The sequence below is a fragment of the Tachysurus vachellii genome, chromosome 9 (genome assembly GCF_030014155.1).
Source record: "Tachysurus vachellii isolate PV-2020 chromosome 9, HZAU_Pvac_v1, whole genome shotgun sequence".
In the NCBI taxonomy this organism is placed as follows: Eukaryota; Metazoa; Chordata; class Actinopteri; order Siluriformes; family Bagridae; genus Tachysurus; species Tachysurus vachellii.
The window spans coordinates 6,716,188-6,728,415 of NC_083468.1; the positions used below are offsets into that span (position 1 = coordinate 6,716,188).

General features: G+C 38.4%; 1 protein-coding gene across 2 annotated transcripts; it reads right to left on the bottom strand.

Moving 5' to 3' along the window:
- Positions 1 to 500: 500 nt before the first annotated feature.
- pex16 (peroxisomal biogenesis factor 16) lies at positions 501 to 11,621 on the bottom strand. Of its 2 annotated transcripts, XM_060877498.1 has the most exons (11): positions 11,423 to 11,621; positions 10,452 to 10,487; positions 8,970 to 9,046; positions 6,850 to 6,983; positions 6,663 to 6,763; positions 5,065 to 5,139; positions 4,202 to 4,351; positions 3,309 to 3,381; positions 3,098 to 3,220; positions 1,664 to 1,728; positions 501 to 1,570 (listed from the first exon to the last, which is right to left on the bottom strand). In XM_060877498.1, exons 1-11 carry the CDS (start codon positions 11,547 to 11,549, stop codon positions 1,512 to 1,514), a joined length of 1,020 nt encoding a protein of 339 aa, XP_060733481.1. In that variant the 5' UTR covers positions 11,550 to 11,621; the 3' UTR covers positions 501 to 1,511. The 2 variants fall into 2 exon arrangements, with proteins under 2 accessions (XP_060733481.1, XP_060733482.1); XM_060877499.1 differs by lacking the exon at positions 5,065 to 5,139.
- Between the last annotated feature and the right edge of the window lie 607 nt (positions 11,622 to 12,228).

Genomic DNA, 12,228 nt, shown 5'->3' on the forward strand with positions numbered 1-12,228 from the left:
TGAAAACACAAAGTTACAGCATTTTTTTTGTCTCCTCACAGAAAATGTCACCTTATTGACGATTACACATATTACAAAACGATTTTTAGATGCCCTTTTTCTAAAAGACTGAGGAGGAAGCAAGGTGATGTTTAACTGTGGAATGCTAAACTGCTGAACAAAACCATGAACATTTTCACTTTTGTATTTTTCCTGCATGCAAATATACAAAATTATTTAGTCCATCTATAAGATATGACTGTCCTGACTGTCAGTGATTTTACTGAATGAAGATTCTTTTTGTCAGAGAGAGTAAGAGAGTTTATGTTTATTAATGTGAAAAAGACGTCTTATTTTATGTATTGCAGAGGCAGTCGTTTTAAATCAGACTGAATTATGGACTGTTTTTAAGCATGCACTCGTGGGATCCTTCCTCGTTCTGGTTTAATATGCCATTATGATGAAATGAACCTTCTGATCTCCATCTGTTTTGAAAGGAAAAAGCAGAAGGAGTAAATTGCTTTTCCCATCACTGACTGATTTATTAAATGCATAAAGGTGTGTAGAAAATTCATCATCCATTTCTTACATTGGATTTCTGGTCTTTCTTTTTTTTTTTCAGATGCCTTTAATAAAATCATGAATATTCATAATCACAGAGCATTTTCAGCCATTACACAAGTCAGTTTTGCTCAAAATGAGCTTTTAGTTAGTTCACAGTGAAAAATAGAGGACATTCATCAGTTCATTGATGCTTATAATGCTGGTTTGAAGTAAAAGGGGGTCCAGAAAGACAGGACGTCATCTGAAAAAGGCCATATAGCTTTTAGCAGTTCAACCCACTGGTCAGATAGAAAAATCTCTCAACAGCAATAATGACATGAGCTCAGAAGTCTGGGTGAATCACGGTCCTGCTGTGTGAAACCATTACTTAAAAAAAAAAAAAATAATGATAATAAAATAAAAATAAAAAACACCCAAACACCATAAAAGATATGTGTTCTCCTAACAAAACATTACAGAACAAAGAGGTGTGTAAAATGTGGCACTGAGAGATTTAATTAATTGTACTATACAAACTAATAAGAAAGAAAGAAAGAAAGAAAGAAAGAAAGAAAGTAAGAAAGAAAGAAAGAAAAATAATAAAAACAAACAAAAAAAAGGAAACAGGATAAAGACACCAATGATTTTCTGAACTAAAAAGAAAGAAAGAAAGAAAGAAAGAAAGAAAGAAAAATCATAAAAACAAACAAAAAAAAGGAAACAGGATAAAGACACCAATGATTTTCTGAACTGGATTATTAACTGTTCATTTTACGAGACTCAATCATGCTAGACAAACAAACTGAAATAACGCACTGAGTCACAGAACTTCTACTTCATCTACAACTCAGATTGTCACAGGATGTTCTCATAGGTGTGTGTGTGTGTGTGTGTGTGTGTGTGTTTCCATCCCCAGATGGTCTTGTATCAGTTGTAAGCACTTTCCTTTCTCTGGACAGGTCTGCATGACCTTTTCAGTAGGTTCAGCATCAGCCCCAGTTGTAAAAGTAGATCTTCTGCCAAGTAGGTAAGTATTCCATCAATGGACCTGAGCAGACAGGAAGCAGATATAATTAAGATGTTGCAGAGTAGGGAGTACATGATATTCTTGACCAAGCAGAATATGGAATATCTCACTTACGTGCAACCAAGCCAACTCCGGGAATATAATCGGCCAAGAACCGTAGAAGGAAAAGGATCTTTGCTCTGTGGTTGGGGAGAAATCAGATCAAACCATGGCTTAATTCAGAATCTAGACTGAAGACATGCAGTTCACTGGTTTGATGAGACCAGACTTGAACGTATTTTTGCCTAAAGCACTAGATTTGGTGGAAACCCAACAATCCTGAGTGTAAAGCATTAGATTTGTTAGAAACCCAACAATCCTGTGTAAAGCATTAGATTTGTTAGAAACCCAACAAAACTCCACCCGACAGTGAAGCATGGTTATGCTAGCATCATGCTGAGAGTTACTCTTAGCTAATTTAGTAGCAAATTAAAAAATGGAAATGCAATTTTAATAGAAAAGAATAAAGGTGAATCCTTATGCAACCACAACTTGTATGTTAGTTTGTCAAAAATGGGTGAATTCTATTAGAGTAGATTCATTTACAACAACAAAAAACAGCTGAAACACAATCATTTACTACATAACACATGCAATGTCATTATCCCAAGCACTGAACGCTGAAAATAAGCATACATCTGATTGTTAGAGTGAAAGAATATACGGATGTATACTTTATGGCATTGCAAACATTTAGCCTACTGTTAAATTAGCAGTAAATAAAAGTTAGTTAATCTAGCAGCTCTTATTATAAATTCTTCTCAGCGGTGTTTATTTCCCTCATGTTAAGGGACCGAGTTTTCCCTTTTTGCTGCTATCTGTTAACTTTTCTTATCAACAGATGGATTGTCAATGTCATGGAGCTTAATCCTTAACTTTAATTTGATTGAAGTCCTGCCACGCTGAAATGCAATCATCGTCCAAGCTCAGCTCTAAGCTGCACTCAGGGGTGTGACAATCCGAAAAATGCCTAAAAGTGTTTTTTTTTTTTCCCCCCAGGAGTTGTTACCATCCATATAAAGGAGCATGGTTTATTTTTATGATTTCTAACTGGCTCCTTTTATTTATTTATTTATTTATTTATTTATTTACAGAATTGCTACTAAAAAAAGGCATTAAGAGGCATTAAGGAAAATACACACAGGCGGACAGAAAACAGACAGAAGGCAGTTTTTACGCGTCTCGTTTTACTATGCACGGCAATCGTATCGCCACCTACTGGATAATTCACATAATTCTGCTAATGTGTTTTAGGAGCACATGTTGCTACGCATTACACACACTTGTTTAAGTACATTAAACAGATCTAGTGATGCAAATTTAATGTAATATTGGTTTTGCTTTCATTGTATCCACATATCATTGATCATATGTGTATTATAATGATACCATTTGTGTATTTAATGTTCTTTTCCCACATGTAGTTCTCTTTTTGCACCTGTATTTTGTCCTTTAAAGCACCAGTTTAAAATGCAGAGATTTGCCAGAGACAATTACTTAAGCACTTACTCGGAGTATCGGTCATAGAAAGGTGAGCGGAGCAGGTAGTAAAGCAGGAGGAAGGCTCGTCTCCTCATCTCAGCCCTCTCTCTGCGGTTCAGAGTCTTCGTTGGGTCAGACAACAAACTGAAACTGTCCACAAACAAAACGTTGGATTTAGGCACCGACTTATGTGCGTTAACAGACAGACAGAAAGAAGGAGAAGGAATGCTTTCTGTACCTTGTTATCTCCAGGATACCGGAGATGAGCCACGGTTTCCAGGAGCGCCTGCCACAAATTCCTAGAGCGGTCACTTAGAATGTACAGCGTTAAGGAAAACACACTTTCATGTGCATATGTGTAAAAGGACAGGTGAGATATCAGTAGAAAGAACTGTACAGATCTCTCTCTTTAAAGAGCTACACATTCATGCAATTATCTAATCAGACGAGCATATGGCGGTAGTGCAAGACATAAAATCGCTTAGATACGGATAAAACCAGAATGGGGAAAAATTAGATTTTTGATCATGGCAAGATCGCTGGTACTAGATAGGCTGGTTTGAGTATTTCTAGATCTAGATCTCCTGGGATTTTCTTATACAACAGTTGCTGGTGTCTACACAGAATGGTGCAATAAAGAAATCTGAAGAAGGAAACAATTTTCTGGTGAGACAGGTCATGGCCAAACTGGGTCGAGCTGCTGCAGTAACTCAGATAACCACTCTGTACAACTGTGGTGAACAGAAAGGCATCTCAGGAGATACAACATGTCAAGAAGATATGAAATTTAGTACCTACACTGCTTCTACACACAGGTCTACACAGGGTGTCCAGTTCGAGGAAAACAACCAATACCTGGAGTGAGTTACTGAAATTGCCTCAAAGCTGAATCTTTCCCTATGACAGCAAGTCCAGAAACGGTTTATTCCACTTATACTGCAGCAATTTTCCGACAGTAACAATTTCTCACTTATTAAAGGATGATACATCATACTTTTTATCAGTTCCTCTTCTCCCTTTCTTTCTCATCCTGAAGACTTTCCTGTATCAGAAAACTCAAAGCCAAACAAGTCCCTGTGTAAGTAAACCTTATTTTCATTGTTGCTCACATCGTGGCTTGCGTTAGGATACAGTGCACTATAGGTCGAGCGATATACAGTGATTCTGCAATAGTCTCCTGCAGGCCCAGAGGGGTGGGGCTTGCCTGTAGGTCCTCCTCCTGCTCCCTCCTCTTCCTCTCTCTGTGAGGATCGCACCACAGCCGACTCTGCAGTGATGATACTGAAGGACAAACAATAGAGGTTCTCGTCAGTTCGAAGCCCCAAAAAACACAGATAAGCATGCACGGGGAACAGAAGTGCTCGTTGTCGTTACCAAATACGTGCCATCAACTTGTCTCACATCTCATAAATTTTTTTAAATGCTGCCTGATCTGTACCGTGCATGACAACCTGCTGCATTTTAACTTACAGAAACAGGGAAAGATAATATTTAAGCAATAAATTTGAAATAATAAAGTTACCCTTGAATTTCTTTAATAAAGGTTAGATCACAGCTTTATCGATACTGGTGTGCAACATGAATTAAAGATTACAGCATGGGGAGACTTCAGAAACATACACACCGGACTGATTAATGCTGATTTCTCATATAATCTGCTGATCATAACAGTGCTACGTGTTCTCATTCCTGTCTTGCTCTACATTTCTAAAAAAATAAAATAAAATGAAGACTTTATGTACAATGAAATGGTTTGATGGCATGTAAGTGGATTTCAAACAATGTAATATTTACAATGTTTACATTTCCATAAAGGTTGGAAATGTATCACGTATATATAAAGCTTAAAGCATACAGGCACACCCATGCGGCATAGGATCTGTGTCCCCTGCTTGATTTGGTGCCATGATGCCTTCTGTACAAGCTTTAACTTCCTGTTTAATTTAAAATACATTCCGCTAAGGTGCTCTGAAAGTAATATTACTATGTCTTACCACTTCTCAAAGGTCTCACTACTCTCCCTGAGCGCTGTCCGACGAACGTGACCTCTTCCTCGGCGCTGCCCTGATCTAAAAGGTTAGAGTTGTATGTAAGACACCACAACCTTTTATAGGGAAGATAAAAATTCATTCATTTATCTTTTTTACTGATAATCTGAAAGCTTTCCTGGGAACACTGGGCATGAGTACAGCCTCCAGAGTACACAAATCTATCGTGGTGCTGCATGTATATACACCTAGGAGAAATTCAGAGTGACCAATTCATCCACTGGCAAGGTTGTCAGGGGAGAGATGACAACAGAGAACCTGGAGGAAACCCACTGGGCCAACATGCCACCATGCATGCATTTAAAGGTGGGGTGCACGATCTCTGAAAGCCAATGTTGACATTTGAAATCACCTAAACAAACACGCCCCTAACCAAAATGGGTGTCACCCTTGTTTTGATAGCTCCGCCCACACATACATATACATTCGCAACCCAGGCAACTATTATAGCGGAACCTGCTGGGGCAGCTGGCCGAGGGGGTATTTTTATCAATAAATGAACTCAATGAGTAATACTATGGTAATACAAATGTGTTTTTGTAGTCCTGTGTGTTGTACCGTGAAAGTTTTAGCTCCGTTTCATGCGGAAGACGCGGAAGGCTAATGTCAGACATGCGCACTGAACACTCTCTCCGCCACATATTGAGAAGACACACCCCTTTCTGCTAATTGGCTACATGTTTGTTTTGTTAGTCGGCCCGACTCAGTTTTCTGAAGCATTTCTCAAGCATCGTGCACCCCACCTTTAAAGACTACACATGCACTAATGTAAAGCAGGTCTAAAATATACAGTTGCTATAACATAAGTGTATACATGTTTGAATCAACACTCTTTGTTTACAACCATCTATTTTTACACAATGTACAGTATAACATACAGAATACACAGTGGTCAGTATTTGATGTATTTGTCCTATAGTGTTTGCACTGGGTTGCACACTTTGCACTTTATGTGGCTAGAACAACGTATATTAAGTCCTTAACTGTGTGTTGTTTTATGTAGCTCTGTGTTGTCTTACGTAGCACCGTGGTCTTGGAGAAACGCAGTTTCATTTCACTATGTACTGTGTCAGCTATATATTGTTGAAATGACAATAAAAGCTTCTTGACTTGACTGATGAGAGATGATGATTAAAGTTGAAATAAAACCTACAAGTGTGGCTCTTTCTATTGCTGATGAATTAAAGCATGAGACTCTTGAAAACGAGTTCTTCCCTTTTTGCTGTTTACCGAAGGGATTGAAAGCTGTAAAAAGCAATAGCAAATAAAGCCGCAATCAAGGACTAGTGTGTTCCCTCAGCCCAAGAGCTTTGTCAACTAACAAAGCAGAAAGTGAAGCTTGTGGTCCTTAGTGAAGTGTTACTCAAAAAGGCTCCAAACAATCACTTGATAATATATTATTCCATTTAATGTTCTAAATGAGAAACATATAAAACACAACCAAAGGCATTTAAAAAAATCACCGACACAGAACATCAACCGAGTTCCAGTGGAATAAGGGAACTCCATGCTTCTACTGGAAGAGATCTTGCAAAATCTCTTACCTCTGTTATACAGCTGTGCGTCTCTGTCCAGAGGGATTATGGGAGGTGATGTTTGGATGCCTGATTTGTACCAGAAGAGCAGCAGGATGCGCAGGATGGCTCTACGGATATGAAGGAAGAAGATAATTGCCATTTCCGCGATGGTGTTATCAATCATACACAAGAGTGCTGCGCTTAAGACTCTTACTTTGCTATCTGGATGAGAACGATGACCAGCCAGCGTCCGGGTTCTCTCCACAGCTTAGCAGCTGCCATCTCAGTGAAGACCTCCACATACTCCAGGACAGAAAGCCAAGTTAGCAACCTCTGCTGGGAGATAGACTGTTGCAACACACACACACACACACACACTTACTTCACTATGAGCTTCTTTTGTGCAGGTCAAAACTGCTGATACAGAGAATTTCCAAATGCCACCATAAACTCAATATAAGTTCAAGCTTTCTCTACAGAGCTCCATTAAGGCCAGTGTGAAAGAAGCCGAAGGTCATGAATTCCATCTCGTTTCCCCTGCGCCCCAGGCTGAGTGTTGCATTTATTGCACCACTGAAAGTGCCTCAGTCTGTAAATGTGTTTATTTCTAAACACTGAGGTTGGAAAACTCAATGATAAATATGTCGCTCTAGCACAAATTAAGAAATAAAGAGGTCTCGGGATACTGGGCTCCAACACACATTTTTCACTATTAGACTATCGTTGTACAGAAAAACAGAAGTACAAAGACTGGAAGTTAAGCCACAGATGGATAAATACAGGCGGCAATACAATATAATGCATTTTGCAGCATTTTCGATGTAATGCCATATATTGTGATGTGTGATAATGTTATGAACAATATGAAAAAAAAAAACAGTACGATTGAGTTGCTTTTAATTCCAGCATTTTCTGATAAATATAGTATTTAGAAATTAATACAACACACATGAGAGACAGAGAGAGAAAGAAAAAAAGTGTCTATGCATAAGGAGGCTACAATATAATTAGCCTCTTTGCTAATTGATGGCTACAGTCATGTTTTATTTGGATTCTCAATTATTATAATGCGTTTTTGTTAGCAAGGGAGGATAAAGAGCAACAGGCACAAAGGCCACATGGCCTTCACTTTAAATTTGTGTGAAAAAAGTTTGAAATATTAACAAGGCGACATCCTTTTATAGGGTTGAAACGCACAGACGTCACGCCTCCTGTACAAGGTCTGAAGAATCAGAAGTTACACCTCCTTCACTGAGACTGAGAGGTACACAGGCCACGTCTCCTTCACTGAGACTGAAAGGTACACAGGCCACTCCTCCTTCACTGAGACCGAGAGGTACACAGGCCACGCCTCCTTCACTGAGATTGAAAGGTACACAGGCCACACCTCCTTCACTGAGACCGAGAGGTACACAGGCCACGTCTCCTTCACTGAGACTGAAAGGTACACAGGCCACTCCTCCTTCACTGAGACCGAGAGGTACACAGGCCACGCCTCCTACACTGAGACTGAAAGGTACACAGGCCACTCCTCCTTCACTGAGACTGAAAGGTACACAGGCCACACCTCCTACACTGAGACTGAAAGGTACACAGGCCACACCTCCTACAATAAGCCTGAAAGTGTGCAAAGGCCACGCCTCCTGCACTGAGACTGAAAGGTACACAGGCCACACCTCCTACAATAAGCCTGAAAGTGTGCAAAGGCCACGCCTCCTACACTGAGACTGAAAGGTACACAGGCCACTCCTCCTTCACTGAGACTGAAAGGTACACAGGCCACGCCTCCTACACTGAGACTGAAAGGTACACAGGCCACGCCTCCTACACTGAGACTGAAAGGTACACAGGCCACGCCTCCTACACTGAGACTGAAAATGTGCAAAGGCCACACCTATTTTACTGAACTTCATGCATGAAGGCCATTCCTGCTTCATTTACTGAGACTGACAGGCACTTAGGCCACACCTCCTTCACAGATCCCTATCTATGGCATCATTATATTTTTGGGGATTTCCCCCATCATATAGAGTCTATACTACACAGTGCAACTATGGTCAGTGACTTGCTTGCTTGCGTGATTTTCCCACTGTTTTCTGTTTCGTGAGCCAAGGACACACCGTTCCCTTTCAACTCTCACAATACAACTCATCTCCAAACAACTTTATGTGCGTTACTATGCCAACAACACACAGGCTCAATGCGTTCTATCGGTGACTTACATAAGTGGAATGACTGCCAGGAAGAAAAAAAAAACGCTTGGAGAGAAAGAAATGAAGAAAGTCAGACAGAAAGTGGGATGAGACTGAGCAAGGAGCATCTACAGGAAATTACCACAGGCAGAGTCTTGGACAGAGCCTTCCTGAGAATGTCATCATTCAGCAACACCAGCAGATTTGATGCTGAATACACTGAAAAAACCAAAACAGGCAGGATTAAATGAGGCACTGACAACTCTCCTCAATTTGTTTGTCTCCCCGGTTTTACATGCCTAATTCAAGGGTTTTATAATAGAATATAATGTTGTATCTACTCTTAAGTCATGTTAAGTCAAGTTTATAGAATACAGCATTAGCTTTATTAGCACTTCCTCCATACTGTGTGTCATGATTACACATGAAATCAGCTCATTCTGTTAATTATTAATTATTCTGTCTAGACACTATAATTAAATATAAAAGCTGCAGGATATGGACAATATATTGCACTGTAATTATTTTTCTACCTTAGATATGATAAGTAATTAGAGATACACAAATCACAGCATCTATAAAAGGGATGATACTGAGTTTGACAGATGAAACTGTACTTAATCTTTTTTTTTTTTTTTTTTTTTTTTTTTTTTTTTTAACATATGCCTCAGTTTCGTTCAGGTTTTGCTCAAGTTTACAACAAAAGAAAGAGAGATAACCTGATTAATAACAGCAGTTGATACTAAATAAATAAATAAATAAATAAATACATTGGTGCGCTGATGTAAATAACACATAGGCCTACAACAATTAGTGGACAGAATTGTTTAGGTCAATTCTAAAACAAATATTAATGTGTTAGCAGTGTTTGTTATCAACAAAGCAAACACACCGATAATGCACAAAATTTAATTAAAAATATATAATATTAAATTAAAAACCATTGAAAGCTTCTGCTTTGTATGCCAAGTGCCAGGCATTAAATCCTTCTATTGTTTTCCACTCAAACGGCTTGATATTTTTTCAAGATAGTACTAAATCATCCACAGCAACTTCATTTTGTGTTTTTGTGTGTAATTTATGCTGGTTCTTGTGATCAGGAAACAAAGGGAACAATAATTAAAGAAAACAAAATGTTGGCTTCAACAAAGCCAACGTAATTATCCATAAAGTAAAAATGTCATTAGGGTAACACCATTTAAAATGTTAAGCTGTTCCTCATCATTTTGTTTTGAATTATATTATTGAAAAGAAAAAACAATTAACAAACACAAATGCCAAATAGCCATTATCATTTAATTTAATCTGATTGAAAGGTATTTGTCAATGGACACACAGGAATAACATATTATTAAAAATACATATTCATTAAAAAAACCCTCTGAAACTCTTTTCTGGAGGATACTTTTGCTCAAGAACACATTTTGCATGGTATTTTTATTTGCAGAAGAATCTGACAAAGACCAAAAATGAATATATACATTTTCATCTTTTTTAAAATGTATGAATTGATAAACATTTGAATGAATATTGTATGAATATTGCACAATGCATAGAAATAAAGTAGCAGAACACATACAGGGAAAGACAGTGAAATCAATATGTTTAAGGAAGTGACTCTTACCCAACTCGGAAAGTTCATGGGAATCTGAAAAGCGGCCTGTAACAGAAAAACAGTTTTTGTTCATTCTTAAAAGATTATTATTACTATTATTATTATTATTATTATTATTATTAGTGTTATTTTGTCATCATGCTTAGAAACAAAATATTCCAAATGCTTCCCAGATAGCAGATTACTGTCTGTAAAATAGTAAGTCATATATACTGATGAAGTGCTGATGGAGTGCTGATGGAGTGCTGATGAAGTGCTGATGGAGTACTGATGGAGTACTGATGGAGTACTGATAGATTACTGATAGAGTGCTGATGGAGTACTGATAGAGTACTGATAGAGTGCTGATGGAGTGCTGATGGAGTACTGATGGAGTATTGATGGAGTATTGATAAAGAACTGGTAGAGTGCTGATGGAGTACTGATAAAGAACTGAAGGTGTGCTGATGGTGTGCTGATGGAGTACTGATGGAGTACTGATAAAGTACTGATGGAGTACTGAGAGTGCTGAAGGTGTACTGATAAAGTATTGATAAAGTATTGATAAAGTACTGATGGAGTGCTGATGGTGTGCTGATGGAGTACTGATGGAGTACTGATAAAGTACTGATAAAGTATTGATAAAGTACTGATAAAGTACTGATGGAGTGCTGATGGAGTACTGACGGTGTACTGATGGAGTACTGATGGAGTACTGATACTGATAAGATGTGGTAGCTTAGTGGTTAAGGTGTTAAACTACTGATCAGAAGGTCATGAGTTTGAATCCCAGGTCCACCAACAAATTTAAACTGTAAGTCACTCTGGATGATAAGTGAATCTGCTAAACGACAGAAATATAAATGTACTCAGACATCATTATTGTATAGTTTGGGACTGTAATAGTAATAAAATAGAGTAACAGTAATAACTTCCTGTATCAAAACAAGAGGCTTTACAGACTTCACTACACGTTATAACACCTTTTTACTTCCTCTGACCTGCTATAAGATACGATAAAGTCCTCACTGCGCCCTCCAGCTGCGCAGTAACACCCGGGTTCCGGCTCACATAATCCCGGTAGCGTCCAAAAACATGTGCGATTTGTTCTAAATAATGTCGAGACATCTGTGCAAGCTAAGCTAATTAGCTCAACATTACAGGAAACCTCATTAATCAAAACACGCAACGGAATGTCAATGACGCTTCCTGGAAAAAGCCTCACCACTTCCGGTTGAAGGTGGAGAGAAATTTAAAGGGACCGCGCACCAGTGTGTTTTTAAGAAACTTTCTCAAGTTGAAAGTAGACTAGCTATGATCATTTAGAGAGGAAACATGCTTAATTCTAATAAAAACAAAACAATAAAATGTCCATTCTCTATTCAAGTGAGAACTGTGAGATATAATCAAGAGATTCATGTTATCATGGCCTTAAATGTTTTCTTTACATTAGAGCACTATATAAAATGTGCAGTTAGCATTCACAGTGTTGAGTATAATAATTCACACACAATTCTGGATGTAAAACTAAAAAGGTTTAGAAAAACAGTACGGCAACGTAATGTCATCGTAATCCCCGCTTTAATGAGGACGACTTGTTAAAACTTACGGCAACGTAATGTCATCGTAATCCCCGCTTTAACGAGGACGACTTGTTAAAACTAACCTGGCTACGTAATTGAATGGTACTTTATGAAGACCACTTTACCCCCAAACAGCAGGCTCATTCTTTTAAACTGAGACTGGGATTAGGCAAACTGTGGATGTTTGGCCCAGAATTGATTTCTCTGGGTTTAAAAACAAGTTG

What these genes read in the sequence shown, in the direction of transcription:
- pex16 (XM_060877498.1), bottom strand. Translation starts at nt 11,549, where the DNA reads ATGTCTCGACATTATTTAGAACAAATCGCACATGTTTTTGGACGCTAC. An exon ending in GGTATCCTGGAGATAACAAG is followed by an intron (nt 3,221 to 3,308) that starts GTACAGAAAGCA and finishes GTTTGTGGACAG; the next exon opens with TTTCAGTTTGTTGTCTGACC. An exon ending in TTCTATGACCGATACTCCGA is followed by an intron (nt 1,729 to 3,097) that starts GTAAGTGCTTAA and finishes CCCCAACCACAG; the next exon opens with AGCAAAGATCCTTTTCCTTC.